The 22,667-nt window shown below is 47.2% G+C and overlaps 1 protein-coding gene across 2 annotated transcripts in view; it reads right to left on the reverse strand.

Annotated features, from left to right (window-relative positions):
* Nucleotides 1-8,819: 8,819 nt before the first annotated feature.
* Nucleotides 8,820-22,667, reverse strand: part of ATP2B4 (ATPase plasma membrane Ca2+ transporting 4) — a 96,442-nt gene continuing 82,594 nt past the window's right edge. For both annotated transcript variants that reach the window (XM_079760573.1, XM_079760572.1), the window contains 2 exons: nt 22,301-22,477; nt 8,820-13,283 (listed from right to left, as the gene is read on the reverse strand). In XM_079760573.1, coding sequence (XP_079616699.1) covers nt 12,969-13,283; nt 22,301-22,477 — 492 coding nt within the window. In that variant the 3' untranslated portion in view covers nt 8,820-12,968. The remainder of the gene's footprint in view (nt 13,284-22,300; nt 22,478-22,667) is intronic.

The following is a 22,667-nucleotide window of genomic DNA, read 5'->3' on the forward strand; positions in this document are numbered from 1 at the left end:
AGCAGGACTTGCTTCATTGGGGCTTTGGAGCTCACTGAATCTTCCCCTTGAGTGTATTGCTTGTGAATGTGTAGAATTGTAATCTGGTGTGGTCTGAAGCTGTCCACTGGGTGCACTAGCTTTGGTCCCCCCCCCCCCCCCCCAGAAGTACAAAGTCAGCCACTGCCTGTGCCCTGTCTGGGGCCACCTGTCAGGAGCTACAGAGCAATCTGAAGATGGCTGTGTTGGGCTTGTAAGTGCCAAGGAAAGGCCAAGCTGTGAAGCAAGGCAGGCTGCTGCTAGTGCCAAGCCTGGAGCCTCTTAATGATAGGTATGAGGCATGGTGATGCCAACTGCTGCTGCTTGTTTGAGAGTTTTAGAAAAGTCTGAAGCCTGAGGCAGGACAGGCCATTCAAATGGAAAAGCTGCTGCAAACAGCTTGGGTGGGACTGCAAATTGAGTGGGGTGGGTCTCAGGGAATCACCAGAGCGGAGCAAACAGTGTGAGCCAGGTTGATGGAGACTCAGATCTGGCACCTGCCAGTCAGCTCTGCAATGGAGAGGTCTCAGCATAGGAACAATGACCCCTGTCTGAGAGAAAGCCAACCCCAAGTTCTTGCCCCAATGCCAGCCAATCCAGTTCCTCCCCACATGTCCTTGGATCCCCCCAAGCTGCTGCCTCAGTGTAGGAGCTCAGAGGGAGCAAGTCTGAGTAAGTCCATGGGCTGGCCCTTTAAGAGGAACTGCCTGGGTCTCTAGCAGCCTCTGTGTCACTCAGCCACAATTCCTGCTGGCTTTTATAGCCTAAAGTTTCAGGCACTTCTCTTCACAGCACTGGAACCTGGGCTTAGGGATCTGATGTGGGGCTGGAACCCATTGCTCCTCATGGGAGGCCTCTGCAGCCTAGTTATCTTTCCTGATTAAACTAACGCTACATGTGGGTGTTGGACCAGACCTTTCTGCTCCTCTGCCCCTCCTATCCGTCTCAATGTGCTTTCTTCTTTACTTCTCTAGCTGTAGGACTTCCTTTTAGCCAGATTTCAGGTGGTTTTGAATGATGGTTGTCCTGTATTTTAGTTGTAATTGTGATGTGGGAGGCGGTGAGTACTGCATTAACTATGCTGCCATCTTGGTTCCAGAAATGTAATCTTTTTTTTTTTTTGAATTTCTTTATTGATTAAGGTGTCACATATTTGTCCTCATCCCCCCATTCCCATCCCACACCCCTCCCCACGGATGCCCCAACCCCCTGTTGATCTTAACCATTGGTTAGGCTCGTATGCATGCACACAAGTCCTTTGTTTGATCTCTCCCCCCTCTCCCCACCCTCCTCTACCCTCCCTCTGAGGCCTGATAGTCCGATCGATGCCTCCTTGTTTCTGGGTCTGTTCTTGTTCATCAGTCTATGTTGTTCATCATTTCCCCCAGATGAGCGAGATCATGTGTCACCAGAAACATACCCATAAGAACTGAATGTGAGACGAGCAATAATAGTTATGTTGACAGGCAAATGAATCAGTCTGTAGTGAGTTTCTTTCTGGACCAACAGTTCTTTTGAGACCCAATTTCAATGTCCACCAGTTCCTTATGTGTACATGTCGGCACTGACCCCTCAGCTCTGGATGGTGGACAAACAGAAATGTAATCTTAATCAACCAGTCTGGAGTTTTCTGGCCAAGCACCTGTCTCTATCCTCTGCCTCCCTCGCAAAGGAAGAAGAGACAACCTGCATCATAAAATCATTGCCTTTCCCTTTCCCCCACCCCCAAAAGATGTCCTGGTTTAAAAGTAATTATTATTTTTTCACTAAAAACACCCCTGCCCTGCCCTTCTTCCAATAAAAATCCTCCAATTTGTACAGCCCCTCAGAGCACCCTTCTATTTGCTGGATGGGATGCTGTTTTATTAATTTGCCAATTAGATCTTCAAATTTACTTGGTTGAATTTTGTCCTCTACCAGTATTAGGATTTATTTTAAAACACCAAAAACCTCTCGAAATCCTCCTTGGAAAGACAGAGGCCCCGTGTTGAGTATCACCAGGAGTTCAGATCCTAAATTACTACTTGGGTGATCTTGGGCAGGTCCTCTCGTATTTTTAGGGTGTAAAATGACAATAATAATAGTACTTAGGTAGAGCTGTTGTGAGCGTTAATTGGGCTAACAATGAAAAATGCTTGGCCTTGCACTTGGCATATGCAAGAGCTCATTAAAGGGAGGCTGCTCTTATATTATTATCTCACGATGCATTAGGCTCATTTCTTTATACTTAATGGACTGGCCCCTTTGCCTTTCCCTCTGGACTCTTAGGCTGCCTGCCTTCGGTGTGCTACTTTATTCCTTAAGGGCATAGTGATGAAACAGACATGTCCCTGCCCTCATGCAGTGGTCAGCCTGGGCTGGACCCCTTGCAGGTACTCTGCATGCCAAGCAGACCCACCCAACTCATCGCCACTTTTGTACTCCGGGCCTTTGAAGGGCAAGTTTCTTCATTTTCACAGCAGTTTCTTTTTCTCTAGTAGAATTCCACTTAAATCACATTTAAGAATTTATACTGGTGCCCTAACTGGTTTGGCTCAGTGGATAGAGCATCGGCCTGCGGACTGAAAGGTCCCAGGTTCGATTCCGGTCAAGGGCATGTACCTTGGTTGCGGGCACATCCCCAGTAGGAGGTGTGCAAGAGGCAGCTGATTGATGTTTCTCTCCCATCAATGTTTCTAACTCTCTATCCCTCTCCCTTCCTCTCTGTATAAAAATCAATAAAATATATTAAAAAATAATTTATACTGGTTATTTCTGGATTTGGGACTTGAGGTATTTTGTTACGTGCTTTGGACACTTATTGCTTGAATTATTACAAAGATCAAGTGTCATTTTTATAAAAACAACAACAACACAATTGCTATTTTTTTTTTTTAACCAAGTGCCCTAGCTGTCACCTCCTCTTGAATCCTTCCCCTCCTGAGAACCGGGTTCTTGCCTTCTGTGTCCCCACGGCCAGGCATGGGAGTGCTTCTCAGTTGTTGGGGTTCCATTTTGAAATGTCTGTCTCCCCAAGTAGACCTTGAACCCCTTCTGGGCAAGATACACTATTTGTTGTATCTCTGGCATTTGACACAGCGCCTGACCCTCTGAGACGTTCCCTGAGTACTTGTTGCTGCTGTGAATTTATGACCTAAGTGTGTACGGGGAGAGATATTGAGGAAGAAATCAGTGTCTAGTCTTTCTTCCTGCCGTGCACTCATCAGGCAAAGGAAGAAGGCGAGCCAGGCGCCGCCCTCCCTGCCCCGGTGGGAAGGGCACCCTGAGCTCCTGTGTTGGTCTCCTTGGCCCTCAGGAGGGGTTCCCGTGGTGTTTGTATTTCTGGGCCCTGGTGAAAGCACTCCAGCCAGGCTTCCTTTCGGAAGGGCTGGGAGCTGAAACCAGCAGGCAGGATTACAGCAGGAGCCTCCATGGCGGCCACCCCCACCCTCCCTGCTCATGTGCTTCTATCCCGGAGGCCTTCTCCAGTCCAGACAAGTCTGACACAGAGAACAACGCAGAAATACCTTTCTTTTAAGTTCAAGTTGTGAGAGAGCAGCGTTACGACAGATCTAGAAACTACAGAAATATTGCTCACTTCTCTGCTCCCTGTCCCCACTTCACCCAAGGCCCTTGGGAAGAGGGAGGAGAATTTGGAAGCAAAAGGAGTGTGACCAGACTAACGGGGGATGGTTTCTGTCCCCGCTCAGGCTAAGTCTTCGAAGAGAGCCCTTTCCTTAGGTCTGGGAGCAGGGCGGAGCTTGCCTACAGGCACCAAGAGACCTCTCTCAGACCGTGGTGAGTGCTAGCTAGTCCTGCGCTGCATTTGATTTGACTTCTTGTCCTGCCAGGGCTGGGGAGCAGTTTGTCTTCCTTGCAGGTGTACGTGAAGGCCTGCCTGCACACATCCGGGATGTACAGGGATGCGGGATGCTGCTTGCTGTGTTAGTGCACACACAACGAGGCTACTTCCAGCGGAGTTCAACAATGACAGGGAAACACTAGGTGGACCTTCTCCGATGGTTATTTATTTTTAGGGATGATTATATTTATTCTTTAAAAAATACACACAAAATCTAAAGGATGCCTCATTTTACAACAGGCAGCCACTTTATTTGTCATATGCCTAACATCATAAAGCCCAAATCTAGAGATATTTTTCTCAACAAGGATCAACAACACTTTCACTTAACAAAAATAAGACTACTTGTTGTGGCATCACTGCTACATATAGCAGTACTTTCTGTTAATCCTCAGCTGAGGATATTTTTCCCATTGCTTTTTCAGTGAGAGTGGAAGAGAGGGGGAAGGATAGGAGGGGGGGAGGGAGGAGAGAGAGAGAGAAACATCAATGCGAGAGAGACACATTGATTGATTACTCTTGCAACACAGGTGTGTGCCCTTGACTAGGAATCGAACCTGCAACCTTTCAGTGCACAGGCTGACGCTCTAACCACTGAGCACGCTGGCCAGACCATATAGCTGTACTTTTCACATCAAGTTGGTTTGTTCTTTGAAGTCTTAATCACTAAAATTTTATAGATCATAGGGCAAGAGAACTAGTTTAACAAATTCAATAAAAATATTTCAGAACAATTATACTGTGGCTTTTGATAGCAATTTTATTCTATTTTAAAAAAAATATTTTGATTGATTTTAGAGAAGAAGGGAGAGGGAGATAGAAACATCAATGATGAGAGGCAATCATTGATCAGCTGCCTCCTGCACGCCCCCTACTGGGGATCGAGCCCACAACCCGGGCATGTCCCCTTGCCTGGAATCAAACCTGGGACCCTTCAGTCCACAGACAGATGCTCTGTCCACTGAGCCAAACTGGCTAGGGCTGGACAGCAATCTTAGAGACTAGAGCAAGAATTTGTTAAACTAGTTCTCTTAGGTCGCACAGCAAATAAGCAGCAGGTCAGGATGGCAACACAGGCCTCTATTCCCAGGCCAGCTCCTTCCACCACCTCCCATGAGTGGCCCTGCTCTAACTTTAGGCCATTTCAGTGGGATAGATCTCTGGATTCACAAACCACTGCTCTTTCCACAACAGAATCAGCTTGACAATGAGCTCAGCAGGCTGAACTCTAATCGCGAAGTTGAACTCTCATCACGAATTTGTGCATATATTGAAAATTATAATGGGATGCCATTGAAATAGGACCCAAGCTTGGCCTCTTTGTGCATTTAATCACACAACTTTGTTACATTGTCACCTACGTTCAAATCGTTTCAGCACCGATTATTTGGTTTCTTAATTAGAATCACAGCATTTCGGAGATGGCCAGTTCAGTGTTCTTAAATTATGTTTTTTATAAAGCTATGGCTCACCTGGAAGCCAAATACATTAAAAAAAAAACAACCCATTTTTGTTGAACACCTGTGGGCTGAGTCAACTCTGAGGAAACCTTTCAGATTTTCAAAATGTAGTCTGAAAATCGCCTATGTAATTTAACAGTCTCCTTGTAGAATGGGAAATCAAGCCGGCCGAGAAACGGTGTGGGGCTCAGGACGCGAGTCTCCTGCTTCCTCCAGCTCTCCAGTTTTTCTGTTTTAGATTCTCCACCAGGAGGTGGGCAGGGAATTACTCAAACCCTCTCTCTCCCAACTGATCAGCAGCAGTTGCAGTTCAAAGGTTTGGAAGGGAAGATGTGGAAATTCTGAAGAGTAGGGCTTTGGGTCATCTTGGGGGTGTTCTCCCTTTGTTTTTGTTTTTGTTTGCCTGTTAATCCTCACCTGAGGGTATTTTCCCCATTGCTTTTCAGAGAGAGTGGAAGGGAGGGAGGGAGGAGGAGGGGGAAAGGAGAGAGGGGGAGGGAGAGAGAGAGAGAGAGGAACATCAATGTGAGAGACACATTAATTGGTTGCCTCCCACAGGCACCCCGACTGGGGGCAGGTAGTGAACCCGCAACCCAGGCACGTGCCCTTGACCGGGAATCAAACCCTTTGGTGCGCAGCCCACACTCTAACCATTGGGCTCACTGGCCAGGGCCGTTCTCCCTCTTATATGTGGCTGAGGGCAATCAGTTGTTCCTAGCCCTTCCCTCCCCAGCCTCACTTCCTCTTTCAAGCAAGGTTTCGTGCACATTGCTTTAAATAAGGCCAGCACCGGAAGATCTGGAGCGACAAACCCCAATCAGCCTTTGAATGCAGTATTCCTGGGTCTAACCTGACCAATAGTGCTGTGTGGAGGGTGACCTCCGTGACCTCTGTTACAGGGACATCAGAAAAACCAACTGGTGCCTGAGCCTGAACTCAGGGACCGGGTCCATCCCAGCAGAGAGGGAGGTACCTGGCTGAGCGTGATGGCACCTTCCACTCAGGACAGCATTTCCCCCGCCTACGATTTCACAAGCAGAAGCCAAACTTCTCATTGTGATCTGGCTTTCCAAACATGTAGGTTATTCAAGTCCTCTCTGTCAGTCAGTGTGACATGGCGTTCTGGTTTCACCAGCAGCCTCTCTGGAGACGGCAGTGGGAGGCCACTCCAAGGAGACCGCTCCCTTCTATGTGTGTGTCTCCTGAGGACAAGGAGGTGTCCCAAACAAGTTTCAGAGAAGTTAAGACTTGTGGTTGGTTCCACATCAGCATACAGGAAAGCCCAGAACCCAGACGCGCCTGCCTTCCAAAGCTAAAAGTATTACAGGCATGGACCTCCCCTGGCTTAGGTTCACGCTGGGGACATGATCCACACAGAAAGGGGGACATGCTTGCATGTTTTATTTACAACAGAGTTTCAAAATTATTTGCTGGTAAAGGACATGCCATTTTCATTCTTCTTCCTGCTGGAGTGACCTGAGGACCGTGCCCTAACACTCAGGTCAGAAGCTGGTAACCAGCTCACTGGTACCCAAAGAGTCATCTCTGGATTTTCCAGAGGAATTCAGGGAGTTGCCAGGTTGTGTCTGTACTTGGGAGAGAACTAGTCAGTCTTGGTGGAGACCAACCAACAAACCCAGTGACTGTAGGGGGAGGATACGGTGGCTAAGGGGAGACTCACCAGCTGTTATTAAAGACTAGAGGCCCAGTGCATGAATTTGTGCACAGGTGGGGTCCCTAGGCCTGGCTGGTGATCAGGGCTGATCGGGGCCTGCTGGCCAGGGGCAGGGACCACAGGAGGTTGGCTGGCCGGCTGGGAGGAAGGGCCACAGGAAGTTGGCCAGCTGCAGGAGGTTGGCTGTGGAAGCACACTGACCACCAGGGGGCAGGTCCTGTGTTGAGTGTCTGCCCCCTGGTGGTCAGTGCGCGTCATAGCGACTGCTCGACCAGCTGTTCCAGTTGTTCAGTTGTAACGGTTGCTTAGGCTTTTATATATATAGATTGAGGGCACATAAACTATTCTTTTCTAGAACTGGGGGTAGGGAAATGGTTGGAAGAAAAGAACGTGGTCTTTTCCATGCGGTTACTCCCAAGGAACCGAGCTGGCTTTATACTCTATTAAACCAACATCTTAGGAGACATTGGTCTCTGCCAGAAAGCTACTTTGAAGTTCATTCTTCTCAGTGCCTTACTGTGCACTGGGGCTAGGAGTGTGGATCCTTAAGATCCTATCAGGCTTAGCAGAGAGGCGCAGACCTAGGGCCTAGCAAGGAAAAGGTGAGAGTAGGAGGGGAAGTATAGGGACAAGCTTTACTAAGGACTCTGTGTGGATGTGTTTTGCACCCTTTTTGGCAAGGGGACTGATGATGGGAAGAAAAAAAAGACTAGTTCTGTTTGTGACTTCTGGTATCAAATAAGACCCAGCCCCTGTTATCACCCGCTTTTTCTCTGCAGCTTGTTTAAAGGGACCAAGTGGGCAGCGTGGCTGCCTGCGGAGAGCAGCCTGGGACAGAGGCAAGAAAACGGGGATAAGGCCTCTCACCGCGGAAGCCTTTTCCAACTCGGACTGCCTCCTCCTTCACTACCAGCCTGCTCAGCCAGCCAGGAGGGCTGGGCTGTTCTCCAGCATCACACGGCTCCTGCAGAGCCGTGGGGAGCCCACGGAGCCCTTCCGCTTGTTTTCAGACAGCAGCAAACTTGACGGTGCACAGGATGGGAACTGTAGGAAGGAGGCTTGAGTTCTGAGACATGAAAGCTCAGACCCTAAATGACTTGCCAGAAAACTGTTTTGAGCTGAAATTGGGGCCTCATATCAGTCATGCTAGCGACTCAATGAACGGGACAATTAACAAAAACAAAAACAAAAACGTTGGGAAGGTGGGGGCTGGAGACCCCAGAGTGGAGGTAGGAGAAAGTGCTAACATAAGGGGAACAAATGTTCTCAAAAGGCATTTCATTTAAAAAATAAGTAAACAAGCCAGCCGTCGTGGCTCAGTGATTGAGCATTGACCTATGAACCGGGAGGTCACAGTTCGATTCCCTGTCAGGGTACATGCCCGGGTTGTGGGCTCGATCACAAGTGTGGGGTGTGCAGGAGGCAGCCAATCAATGATTCTCATCATTGATGTTTCTCTCTCTCTCTGAAATCAATAAAAATATTATTTAAAAAATAAGTAATAAATAAAGCAAAGAAAAGAAAGGGCTGCCAAGCTCACTTTGTTTCTTATCCTCCCAAATTCATCCTTTTTCAAAAGCTCCAGCCCCGATTGCAGATTCTAATTGAAGAGAGCAGAGCAAAGCTCGGGCTACGAGGGATGAAACTGGCAACCGGGGCATGAATCACTGAGGGAGACGTGGCAGAGATGCAGATCAGGGTCCACTCATCAGCCGAGTTCTGGGCTTGAAGAGAGGGTTCTCAGCATGGCTGTGACATCCTTTCCCGCCTCCAGCAGACAACCAGGGACATCGCCCCAAAGTGAGACACACCGAGGCCAGCACAGTCACAAGTGGGCACGGGCTTTATTCTCAGTGCACAGCAGTTCTGCGTTCTGCTCATCAGCAACAAGTTTTATTGGTTCCAAAAAATTATCCCTTTTTTCCATCTTTTCAAACTCCTACTCTTCCTGTCTCAGTGGAACAACATATTTGAATTTCAGATTTGTCAGTTTGTAGCATTTTCCCCCCCTAAGAACCATATAAATACATGCAAAACATTGTACAGAGAGCTTAAATAATATCAAAATGCAAATACAGATTGGGTGCACTGTTAAGCCGAACTGCAAATTATGGCAACACACACTGGGGTACACATTGCTCTGATATCACCATTTGCTTATTGATGTCATGCAGACCTCAGCGGCCTATCTTTTGTTTTTATTATTTTATACAAAAAAAAAACAAAACAAAACAAAACACACAAACCAGTGCTTGCTATACTAGTTACAGAAAAAAGAAAAAGAAACTCAAAATTCCTATCTCCGTGCTAATTTGAAAAGAACAAAGTAGTTAGATTGGTTGGCACATATATATGGCATATTCACATATGGCATATATACATATGGGGCGAAAACATGAACCAACAGCCACTTCAGTCAGGGGAGCTCACCTCCCCCCATCCCTCTTAGTCAAGAGGAAAGGGGACAGCGGGCCTAACAGCAGGGCTGGGAGGGCAAAGAAGACTGGCACTGAGCTACCTGCAAGGGTGTCTGGTCTACTCCGAGGGAGGGGCTGGAATGGCTTAAAAACAGCAGGCATTGGAATGCCTCCCCCCCACCGCCGCGGTGGGGCGGCCCCTTGTTCGGAAAGTGAGGAAGTGGGCACTTGGTGATGGTACAGGGGCTGCTTCAGGGGATAGGTAAGGAAGCAGGAGAGAAAGGAAGCGTTTGGGGGGTTCAGGGCACAGGTGAGCTTGCCACGTCCCTCTGGGTTACCGGCGGTGAGGCAATCACTCAGATTTAAGTGCAAACGCTCCCCTCTGACGCTCAAGGGCAAGAAGAAACCAAAACCTACAGAACTCACGAGTGCCAGAGGGGTTTCTAGGAGGTCTCTCTGCAACTTCCAGGGATGCAAGTCATTTCAGAGGTCAGAGGGCGCCTACGGGAGGGACCGAGCCCCAAGACTGTCGGCCAGGGCTAGAAGCAGCCTTTGTCCTCTTCCACTTTATACCTTGCACGAAGCTTCCTAGGGGAGGGGAGGAAGTCCCAACGCAGATCCTTGCATAAAAACTCACTGATGGAAAGTTCCAGGGACAACCGGAGGTAAAAGAGCCTCCTATTGGAGGTAAAATATGCAAACCCCAAATCAGAGGATCCTTGCAGCCCAAGAGATGTTCATGTCTTGGGCTCCACTCTGCCAGCTATGCATCAAGAAACAAAATCCAAGCAAGGCCCCTGACCCTCATCACTAAGCTCCCAGAGCCTGGCACCATCTCCCAGGGGCCCACGCTCATTCGCATCCCCCTGCCCCTTCTTGCTGGATGCTTTCCTTCCCATCAGCCTACCGCCCATTTTCCTAGATTTATCAAGAGAGCAATCTAGGACACTATTTCCCCCTTCTCCCCATCAGACCCTTTTCAAATCCAAAGCACCGTTTTGGGGAAAAGCTTTAACTTATGCCGTATTTACTCACTGCCAGTTGGATCGCTGAAACGGAATAGGAAAAAACTTATATATAAAAAACATAGGCACATAAACACTTAAAACTTACTCAGTTCCGTAGCAACAAAATTTATATTAAAAAAGTCTAGAACCCAACAAGTTTCCCCCCCCCCTAAGTATAAAGATGGCTGTTTGGAGAAAGGAGTGATGCTGCATTGGTTTAAAAACCAATGGCAACTATACGAAGTCCCCTGTCATGTGAAACAGCTGGTTTTGTGCTCCCTCCACAGGGTCACATGACAGCACTGTATTTTACATCCTTTAAACAAAATACATATGGCTGACTCAAAAAATACGTTTCTGATCTAAAGAAAACTATATATATATTTTTTTGCATAATATTTCTATATTTTCTCTCCTACTGTGGAAACGAGAATACACAAAAAACCGTTGACTTGAAAAGTAGACACTAGCTCTCAGGAGTAACCTGTCGGGCACCATGAGAGTCTTTTTGGAGCAGGAATGGTAAAATAGCCTCCAAAGTTTGTTATTGGCTTGTTTTGTTTGTTTTTTTTTTAAAACTGATCTGAGGTAATAAAAGACTTGACAGAACGAAATCTTCCAATGTACTTAATAAATAGACACGTGAACACCTGACACCTCGCGTGAGCGGTCTTTCCTCCCCCATGTGACAGACAGAGAAAAGGGCACTGACGCAGGTCGCCTTTACAAAACCCAAATCCAACGTGGTCGATTCTGTAATAACGGGGATGTGTAGGGAGCATGCTTCTTTACTCCTCCTGCCTCGGCCAGCTCAGGTGAGAGCGGGAGAGGGGGTGGCAGACAGAAGAAAAGGCTGGAGAAGACAGGTTCGGGTGCCCTTCCGCTCACAGACGGACAGCTGGCAGTTCACAAGAGCCTCAAGCCCTTCTCCCTTCTCCCATCGCGCCGCCGCAAAGTGGGGCAGGCTTCCCCAGCTATCCGATGGGAGGAGGGAATTGGCAGACACGAGAGAGCCCCCTGCACGGAGATAGAAATGGAGCTGCTGCAAATGTGGCTCCATCTTGTCCCATGAAGGAACGCTTAGAAAGTCTCCTAGTAAAGTCCCCAGCTCCCGAGAGGCAGGTGAGAGGGGATGCTTTGGGCAGTGTTCAGGGAAAGAAGGCACAGGGCTTGATTGTGTAGCAGGTGAGCTCGCTCTGGAGAGGGGCTTGAGTGGGGCACAAGAGGGGAAGGAGGAGAGGATGGAGGAGAGCTTTGCAGGGTGGGTTTTTTTTTTTTTTCTCCTTTAAGTCAGCGAAGTGTCACTGGAGCCTCCCACTTTGGATCCATAATTTCAAAATCAAAGTATTTGAGAAAGGTTGGGACCTCTTCAGAGACTGCACAAGTTAGGGAACACAGCAAAGAATAGAGTTAGACAACTGAAGGGAATATCAAAGCTGGTATCCAAGCTCAGGTCCTAGACGGCCCTCAGGCCTCTCCCAAGGCTTCTCAACACTCACTCCCCCCATAAGCAGGTCCTGCCCTCGAAGAGCCTTGCCAGGTGGCTTTGAAAGCAGCAGTGGTCACCCCAGGACCCCATAAGAGTTGGCCAGCTCCTGGTCCTCGATACCAAAGTTCAGTTTGGAGACGGGGCCATTCTCAACAGACTCACTTACCACCACTTTAGAAATAAGAGACATCTCAGGCTTACGGTAAAAACTACACACCACACATATGCAAGCTTCATGGTCAAGGTTGATCTCCCTAGGACGGAGAAACCACACATACCTGACAAGTTTAGAAGTAGATAACCGATAACAGCAAGAACACATTCTTACCAGCTCTCAGTTGCTTCAGAAGACCCTATTAGCAAAGAAAACCTGTGTGCCCCTAGAACGAAATCAATGGTTCCATAGGGGCCAGAAGGGAGAATGGTCAAAGTTGACTTAATTCAGTCAGGTCCTTGCCACTTTCTTAATCATTGCAACTTAAAAAAAAAAAAAGTGTAGGTAAGGAAGACAATAGTTAAAGAGACTGGAGAAGTTTGACTGGAAGGGTAGAAAGAGCTAGAGGGCTTTTTTAGGTATAAGCTTTCAAAATGGGAAAACAATTTTAACAACCATCACTCTATAGGCTAATTCCATACATTCCATTCCTGCTTCCCACACATTTCATTTGAGAATATTTGTCTTGCTGAACCCTCAACTGAGGTTATAAATGACACAGAAGTCAGGAGATGGCAACATAAGCATGAATACTGGGGGAGAATTGGGTTGGAATGAATGCTAAGAAGATCATATCACTTCTTTAAAAATGACAACTGATACACTCAAGGAGTAGGTTCTACTATTCATTACCCGGCAGGGGTTTCACTGGGTCCTGCTACAAACCCCAACTCAAGTTTAAGTTGAAATCCTTGTAGGTATGTTCTCTTGCCTCTTCGTGGTCAGGCGGGGCTCACACATACTTGGGAGCAGCTGACATGACAGTGAAAATTCCCATCATCATCTTACAGATGGGAGAGATGAACAAGAAATAGGGAAAGCAAGAATGGGAGTCAGAGAATGACGTTCAAACTGATGTCTCCAGGCTATGTAGAGGGCTGTCAGGGTGGGAGGGAACAATTTGCACCTGGCTGCAATCCACGGCATTGTTGTTTGTGTTGGCGGATGGAGTGACCTCACCATCCAACAGCAGCACCCTAGTCCCAGGCTTAGGGACCTTTCCAAAACTTTCCTCCTCTTGCTCATCCAGGAGTGGTGTTCGTGGCCCCTCCTCATCTATGGCGAATTCAGGGTGGGTCATGAAGTTGTGGATGGAGTTTTGGTTCTTGGGTTTCTGGATGCTTTCATGGAGGGAACTATGGAATGCTTTGACCACTTTGATCTATACCAGGGGGAGGAAGAGAAGGATGAGAAAATACAGATATGAGAGTTGGCCAGTAGAACAAGAAACTGGTGGCTTGAGGAGAGAAACAAAATCCAAACTACCAAACATTATTGATCATCAACAAAAACCATACAATAGGACACTGAAAACATTTACGTGGCTCAACTTTCAAGCATTGGGGTGGGGTGAGGTGAGTAATGGCAAACAACTAGGATGTTTCAAAAGCTGCAGTAAAAAAACAGAAAACCCAAAGCAAAGTTAGCATTCCCAAACAATCCACTCTTAAAATGAAACAGAAAACAAAAAAAAGATTCATTAGTTCTTTTGAACAGAGGGCACAAATGTTGGAACGAGGTGCAAATTAATAGCCAAATTTAAAAGATGAGTCAGACACGTGGATTTCTGTGTTGAGGCCAGGCATTTTGTGAATGTGGGATAAAAAAATGACACATTGAGGTTTAGTTATCTGTTTAAAACCCTCAAAGAGCCAAACACATACCAATCTGTACATAATACACTTGGGGTGATAAGTGACCATGAATTCAATGCAGCAAGGCAGACAAACCAATCTTCATTTGTGTCAGCAGCATGCAAGAAATTAGAACTTATACTGTTCAATTGAAGAATCGCTCTTTCATCAGGTAACACACATATATTTATATCCCACAACCTCCACCCTGTCCCCTTCCTTCTGCCCCTCCCCTGGAAGATGTGGATGAAACACAGGTATCAAAGGTACCAAAAGATGCCTTCCTCCTGATACTGAGAGAAGACCTGCCTCTCACACTCAAATGCATGTCTATGTCTCTGACACATGGCAACTCTGCCCAGTCTCATCGCTTCCTCCAGCCGTTTCTAAATTGCAAAGAGAAGCATAATCTTACGTGAAGGAAAAGGATGGGACCTTGGTTGGGTGCAATCCAGGGGGCAGTGCTACAAACAAGTGGCTTTTCTCATGGGATGGATGAGGAAGATGAAAGAAAAAAAACCAATGTGTAGTTTTACTGGGCAAAGAAAGGGATTCAGTCAATTTAGAGATAGGGGAAAAAATTGACCATAATTAATCTCTGTGACCAGTCTGTGCCTTACCCAACACCACCACTTTGGCAGCCTGCTTTTCTGAACTGCAGGTCTCTCTAAGGCAGGTGTGGGGAACCTTTTTTTCTTCCAAGGGCCATTTGGATATTTATAATATCACTAGAGGCCCGGTGCACGAATTCATGCATGAGTGGGGTGTGGCTGGCCCACCCCGATGGGGGCCCATTGGGCTGGGCTGGCGAGGGGGGGTAGGGTGGGCCAGCCGGCCCTGCCCCCAATTGGGGGCAGGGCTGGCGGCGGGGGGGGGGGGGAGGGGCTGATTGGGGCCGGATTAGATTTGTTGGCTGCCGCAGTGCGCGTCATAGCCACTGGTTGTTCTGGTCATTCCACTGTTCCAGTTGCTGGGCTTTTATATATATATAGATTCTCAGGCCACACAAAACTATCAACTTAAAAATTAGCCTGCTATATTTGGTCAAACATTTAATTAACTCACCCCTAATGCCTTGGCAGGGACAGACCAAATGATTTTGTGGGCCTTATATGGCCCGCGGGCTGGACGTTCCCTACCCCTGCTCCAAGGGATGATTTAGAAACTGGTTTAGTAGGATTGGGATCGGGAGAGAAAGTTGAATCCTGAGAGGTTGGAGAGAGAGGCCAGGGGAAAAGAAAGCAGTTATAGGATTTTCGTTGGTGGCTGATCCTAGTCTTGTTCGAAAATTCTTCCCTTGGAAAAGAAGTGGGAGTAACACAGGAAAAACTGTTGAGGTGGGGAAGGGGGATAGGGGGGAATGATGAGTGTTGGGTTAGGGCATCTCATACATTCCTCTGATGTTTAACCAAAGAATACGTTCCTGGAGAAGAGGTAAGAATGTGGAGACAGCAGAGCACGCAAAGAGTCAGGCAAATCATTTGGTTGGATTGCCTGTCCCAGTACTTCCTATCACTGTATAGCGCCTTCAAAAATAGTGTGCAAAGAAGGTTCCCTAAAGTGTGTCTCCGCTGGCTAGACTTGCCTTATTCTATGACAGCCTGGAGGACCCACCAGGACTGAGGGTGCTCAGAGCTTAGAGGGCAAAGGATTCTTTGCCACTCAATCGAATCAATTCAACACCCCAACCACGCAGAATCAAGGAACCAGGGCACAATTCACCAAGCGGAAGAGAAAGTAAGGACCTACTTTTCCATCCTTCTGTGATTCCTACTGACCATCTGATAGGTGAATTTTACCCATTATGTTCTCTTTGATCCAGATCTAGGTGAGATTAGATGGAATAGAGTCTCCATCGAATCTTCAGGAGGTCCCAAGTTTTAACTGATCTATGTCAAACTTTGAGTAAACCTAAACCCAATGCCTTCTCCCTTGGCCCTGGTCAAGAGAAGGGCTCAAAGCCATGCCACCCCCTACAGGGGTGATAACATAGCCCATACTTCCCATCTGCTCTTGAGATCTCAAAATTTCTAACAAGTGCTGCAGGTGAACAGGTAGGTACCTTTATACCACCAGTTGATCATCTTCGATATCAGTAATTTTCAAACTTCCTGCTTCTGTTGTTTTAAGCATTGAATACTTTATAGAAAGAATTATTTTTGAAGTCTAATACATAAAACAGATTTTTAAAAACTGGGGTTGTAGTGAGGGTCTGGAGCCCTACTTGCTGGCTTTTCCTCTCACCTGTTGGGGTGATCATAACAACTGTTACAGGTAAACAATAAGGGAGATAAAAAAGTGAATTGTGGTGGTGGGGGGTAAATGGAAAAAACAGAAAAATTTTCTTCTTTGGGGGAGCAAGGAACAGCCATCTGGCTAGACTGCAGGACTTCTGGAATCTAAAGGGAAACCAGTCACCTGCAAGGAAGCTCAAGTGAAGTGGAGTCAGAAAGCTAGGGAGTATCATCTGGAGGCAGGGGATGGAGGAAAGGGCGAGGGGGTAGAGGGCATGGGGCCCTGCCAGAATGCTCCTCAAGTGCCACACGGGCCTCAGAGAATACACAACTCATGCTGATGAACAATCACAAAGATAACCATCATCACTCCACCCCAGGTCCTCTTCCCTGCCTGAGGCATCCTGCGTGGTGCATGAGCGGTGTACGGGAAACAAGACATTGCTAGTGAGGCAGGTGCTGTGAAAGCTTTAGGGTCTCTCCACTCAGCCAATCAACCCTTCCTTCCCTGGTCATTGTCTCTGAAAACCTTTGGGAAATGTCTCTTCGGTGGTCCCTGTCCTACTGGTGAAATGGTTCATTGAAGGGCAACTCTTTCTCATGACTCAGGAGCCCCAACCTTAGTGCTAGCTCAATGAACAGGCAGATGAACACTCCATTTCCTGGGCTGGTATTCTGTAGTCTTCTGCTCACTTTTCTTTCTCTGAAGGAAAGCCTACAGAGGGAAATATTAGGGATGTATCTACTGAAAGTTAGACAAATAATTGGATTTATTTGGAGATCTAAAATGGGAAAGGGAGTTTTAAACATGACTATAACTTCTAGGACCTCCAAGGAAGAAGGAGCCAGAGAAAGAGCAAGGATGACCTGTCTCTCCTGAAGGATTTCCTGGTCTTTGATGGTTTGCAGCCTACCGTCTACCAGCAATTCTACAATAGCCCGGTGGGCTCTGGGTCTTCCGCTTAGCTCCTTCTACCGTTGCTAGGATATCTGATACTAACCCTTCCTAGTATAAAAGCATGATTAAACAAAAAGAACAAAAATTAGTTAGAAGGACATAGCAAAACTAGAAGAAAATGGAAATAAGAGAGGAATACGGGAGAATTAGGGCAAGAGGCTCTTGGATATTTGCAAGGTAAGATTTATTTAGTTCTTTGACTGCCTTTGGGCCAAAAGAAATATGTATTTATATATCCCCTCCCCCTCAATACCTCACATGAGACCACTTGCAGTTGGTTAAAAAGACAACAAATAATCTGCCCTGACCAGGTGGCTCAGTTGGTTGGAGTGCTGTCCTGTACACCAAAAGGTTTTGGGTCTGATTCCTGGTCAGGGCACATACCGAGGTTGTGAGTTTGAACCCCAGTCAGGTGTGTACAGGAGGCAACTGATAAATGGTTCTCTCTCACATTGATGTTTCTCTGTTTCTCTCACTCTCTCTCTCAGATCAATAAACATATCCTTGGGTGAGAGTTTTTAAAAAAAGACAACAAATAATCTAAGCTGGTCCATCTATGCAGCTCATAACCACGTGAACTACAAACAGTGCAACTGTTCTTTCTTCACCCCCCAATCCCTGGGTTGGAAGAGGGGGTTAGGAGGAAGGGAGAGACAAACCCTTAGATACTTGAAGCTCACAATATACTTAATACAGAGGGATTCCTTTCCTATCAAATACTGTAATAGCACTACCAACAAACAGACTTCTCTCTCCTCTCTGTATCCCATTTGGGAAAGGTAAAATGACTAGGGATAGGAAGGCATAAGCATTAGCAAGAATCCAATAATCTACCAATGGGAACACCATTGGTTGAGTGTGGGCAGCATCCCAATAGACAGGCTGGCTAAGAAAGGGGTTCCTGAAAGTTAATGTGCAAAATACGATATGAAGGGCTCGCTGTAGGCGAGGCAATACTTTTCAAACTTCCGGTTTCTATCTTTCTATTCTATTCCTAGAAGCAAGAAAAAAAAAAAGTTGCTCTTCAGAAATCCCTACAAAATAAGTTTAATAGGTGAAGAAAAATGTTATTTTGACCTTTTCATATATTTTCCTCCCTAGATGTGAATTAATTGACTCTTAAACCAGAATTTGGTTTAAAGTCCCTGAAAAATAAAACCACAGGGCTGCTCAGCCCTGTGCATTTGAATTGAACACTTTCATGTCTTCATATACAGTTCTAACTTTTATGCCAACACTGCCAGCTAACAGAGTGGTCGCCAAAAAGGAGTATTATTAATGGGAAAATTCAATACTGGTTAATTATGACAGGTCTAGTGGTAAAAAAAACCCCATGGGAACAATAGTCCCCTTCATACCTTTCTTAGGAGACCTCAAACTTGCCCCCAGATGAAGAGAGTTCTGGGTTTCATTTGACCTAACCTTATATCTAGCCTCAGGAAATAGAGTTTAGACTCTGAGGAGCAGATGGAGTGGAACAACAACATATCAGAACAAAGCAAAATACAAAAAAATAAAGTAAAGCAAAACAAAAAACTCGAGGAAGAAACAAGCAATGCAGAGGAACAATTAGAAGACAGGAATATTGTCTTTAAAATGGTTATGGTTTAATAATTTTTCAACATTATAAATAATTAATAAATAAATAATAAATAAATAGGCAGGCACATAGGCTGATTTTTGGAGTGGGCTTTTTATCCAGTTTTTCTTCCCTTCAGTCAAAGATCAAAGGGAAAACCAAAAGAAAAATTCATCCATGGTTGGTTAAAGTGGATGCCACGTGCTCTCTTGTGGTCATTTTAGCAAATCATGCATCATAATAGACTATCACTCACTGCCCAGAGTAGGAGATGGAACAGCAGCAGCAACAGAAGTGGTGGGGGAAGATTTGACTGGTACAACTGTTACATAGGATGAGCTAGGAACATGTTTTACATCAAGGTGTTGACCCATGGTCGGTCGCTTTAGGACTCCCTTAAAATTGGCTCCCGTCTGGAATGTGTTAATTACGTCGATCTGCAAAGAATCAGAGAGTGAAATAGCTTTGCTCCACAGTCAGAGAGAGGTGAAGAGAGAGAAAGGGAGGGTGGTGGAGGGTTCGGGAAGGGGAGAAGGAGCTGGGGAATGGGACAGGAGAGAAAAAGCCAGATATTCCTCACACACAAAGTAGTGGTGAGGAGCAGGGGGAAACGCGTCCATTGCACATCACACTTCATTTAAGGAACAATTTGCCATGGAGTCCAAATACCCAGCCAGAATCCAGCCTGCTCTCCCCTTTTAGCCAATTGGAGGATATTTTAGGTATGCCGGTGTCCAAAGTACCTAAAATTTTTAGGGACTTCCACACTTCATCATGCCTCAGATAGTGATAGCTTATTCACTGTTTTCATCTGTTCTCTTAAAAAATCAGGTGTGCAATTTAAAATAGAAGGCAAAGTATATATTACTGAATCTTGAGGCTCAGGAACCTCTAAACCAATGAAATCGACTACCTATTTTTACAGATTTTCCAAGAAAATAACTCATGTGTTTAAAGGAAAAACAGAAGCATGTAGCAGCCCATACTAGTACATGGCGGGCCATAGTGGAAAGGCTCCTGAATCATGGGTTGCTGGGCTCACTCTCTCATGGGGTTCTTCTCTGAGGCGTCCTTCCCTTGGTCTGAGGTGGGCAGGGACTGAGAATGGAGCTCAGAAAGCCAATGGCCAGGCTCTTTAGAGAGGATGCCACTAGCTGCATTAATGCATTGGAGATCCAGAAATGTCTGGCAGAAATGCTGACAGTAACCCAGCAGGCAGACTGAAGGAAGGAGGGGCAGAAAGAGTTGTTGCTAGTTGGTGGGTGGTGAGCAGCCTTAAGGCCAGCCCTACACAGCGGTCTCTGGTCTCCAGGGCCCTACTCATCTGCGACAGGGGCAATCCATGCCATTTGTTTTCCAACCATGGTCTGGGTGTGGGGCCTTGGTCAAACCTACCATCTTTATCCCTGACCCCTAAGTAACAAGGAACAAATCAAAAGGGGTTCCTTTGTCCTTCAGAATCTGGAAGAAGCATCTTAAAAACGCCCACATGCTTGGTCCCAATGGCCAATCTCCCAGGAATGCTGGAAAGGGGCTGATTCCACTCATCTGACTGCATTTCCCAGGAGAGAAGGTGGGAAAGCAGGCACCGTGCGAGTCAGCTATTCCTACTTGTGAAGCTTCCCGAGAAGCCATGAAGTGTGTAGGGCTAGGTTCTGGATTCTGAGCGAAAACACCACCCCTGCACCAGTTCTCAGTGCCAGGGACAGAGCAGCCTGATCCCCGTAGGAGGAGAGGGTCTGCATGGAGGGAGGGTTCAGCTACATGGAGAAGAGGCAGGAGAGACGCCTCCCTCAGCGCTTTCCTAGGGTCATGAGGTCTCATCTTCCACAAGGAAATCAGATCCCAGATTTACCTTCCCCAGGTTCTAGCCCTTGTTCCCCAAACTTCTGCTTTCTAGAGCTTTTAGCTCCCCCAGCTAAAGGGACCCGAACGGGACAAAGGCTTGGCAACACCTCCCACCCTAAGTGTTGCAATGAAAATGGCAACAAAGGTCAGGAATCAGATGGCAGGGGGTTTTGTTAGGACTCTGCTGAGGCTGAAGAATTGTGCCAGGAGAGAGCTTCAGGTGCCGGATACAGGTTGGGCACAGGCAGCCTCGTCTGCTTATAGTCAGGTGCACACTGCAATGGCACGGATTTGGTTACTGTGGCATTCTTTAACAGGCTGCCTTGGCTGCCTAAGGTTAGGCTTTAATGCCATTCTGGCCCAACTGCCTCACGCTCCAATAGGGAAAGGTAGTATTCTTAAAGCTCCGAAGGCCATGAAACTACACAGTCCAAGGAGTGAGGGGGAAGGAAGGAAGATCCGTGAATCTCAAGCCCCAGGAGAGAAGACTGGCCAGGAGCCAGGAGACACCGGAACAAGGGAATCCTGGCTAGGAAAGAAATCACAGAGTGGAAGAGGAGGCAGAGGATCCTGAGGGGAAGAAAAGCAGACAGGTTATTTCGAAAACAGCAGATGTAAAGGAAAGCACTAGGCCTTAGTGACAGGAGCCAAAGGTGCCAGGTTCCCTGGGCACTGAGGCCACTGCTGGATGGGCCAGCAGCCTGGAGAGTGGTGGGACGAGGGTGGGGACTCGGGATGTCCCGAGGCAGTGTGTGCAGGTCCTGAGGGAATTGCCCTCTCTGGGAGGAGGAACTCGAGGGCGGGGGAGGGAGCCCCAGTGTTTTCCTACCTGGCCCCTTTCCCACTCCCACTTGTTCCTTGCCTCCGGGAGACAAGTTCTCAGCAGGTATTTAGTTTAGAATAGCCATTGTACCTCCTCTCTGTGCACTGAGGAGAAAAGGTGGGAACTTTCTAAATATCTGCAAGGCTAATTTTAGAGAGTGACACTTATTTCTGGGTCTTCAGCCAATCAGTAGAGGGGAATAGGCCTGTTCTCTGCAGAGCATCCTTGACGCCTTGGGATTTCAAGTTTCTTCAAGTGGGAAATCTCAGGACTAACACAACTGAGGCATGTGGGGGCAAGAACAGGGAAAGTGATAGGGTTACCAGGGCCTAGACCAGCCCACTCACCCAGCAGAAGGTAGATACAATGACATAAAAAGTCGGGGAGAGTTTCTGTAAGGTAGGCAGGGGACTTCAGAGCAAGAGGACAGCTTCTCTTCTCTTTCAGAAATTGCAAAAAAACGAAGTTTGAAGAAATGATAGCTTCCTTTTGGGGAAGCAAGTAGCTGCAAACAATACTCAGGCATTGAGAGACTACTGTCATTTACACACACTTAGTCATCAGGTTCCCCACCGTGACCTTAAATTTCAAGTGGGGAAGATATAAGAGGGCGAGTTTCTTTTACAAAAATCCCTCCAGGTAGCATCTACATTACCTGACAGCGGCTTGAGGATGCACATTAAGTGTCTGCTGGGGCTGCTGGCATAGAGATACTGTCTAACTCCTTCCTTCTGAAGGGGAGGGAAGGACTCCGAGCTTTCTCTCCCTGGGTTAGGTCTAGTGCTTGCAAGAGACCTCGTGCAGGAAGCTAGCCCAGCCCAATGGAGGGTGGGAAAGGGGCTTCAGAACCAACCGAAAGCTAAAGGACTGAGCTAACCGTGAGTGTCCCGGGCTCTAGGTCCCATGACTACTCTCCCCTCAGAGGAGCTTGTGCAGCTGCTTCTGCCCCTGTCTGTCCGAAAGCCAGGGAGCTAGGGCTGCCCATTAGTAGCGGGCCTTGTAAGGGAAGAGATGTTGGCCACCAAGAATGGATGCCCTCCCCAAACTTCCCAAGATGGGGAGACTTCTTCTCCCAGGATGCGGCTAGACCACTATCCAAGTACCTGAGTCTGGATACGGTTCAGACCCCGAAACCAGAGGATCTGGCCTCGGCGTAGCTCCATCTCCGCATGGTCAATTTCGTCCATCCCCTCTGCATCCTTGGTGATCTCCTCTTTGGCAGTGCCATGCCCGGCCTCCTTCAGGAACTTCAGGGATTGGGTAGGTATTGTGGAGATGACCTGAGAACAGGTGCAGGAAAAGGGGAAACACCAGAATCAGGGTCAGGCCCTTGGGGAGGTTTCTCTTTGCCCTATGACCCATCCCATTGGGAGAAAAGTGGGGGAAGCACGCGAAGTGCCTATACGCTGTCAGGACCTCAGGAGGGCTTTCTGTATTTGTGGACATCCAGCAGAGAGCTTATATTCTAGC

Source organism: Cnephaeus nilssonii (genome assembly GCF_951640355.1).
Source record: "Cnephaeus nilssonii genome assembly, chromosome: 21".
NCBI classification, from domain to species: Eukaryota; Metazoa; Chordata; class Mammalia; order Chiroptera; family Vespertilionidae; genus Cnephaeus; species Cnephaeus nilssonii.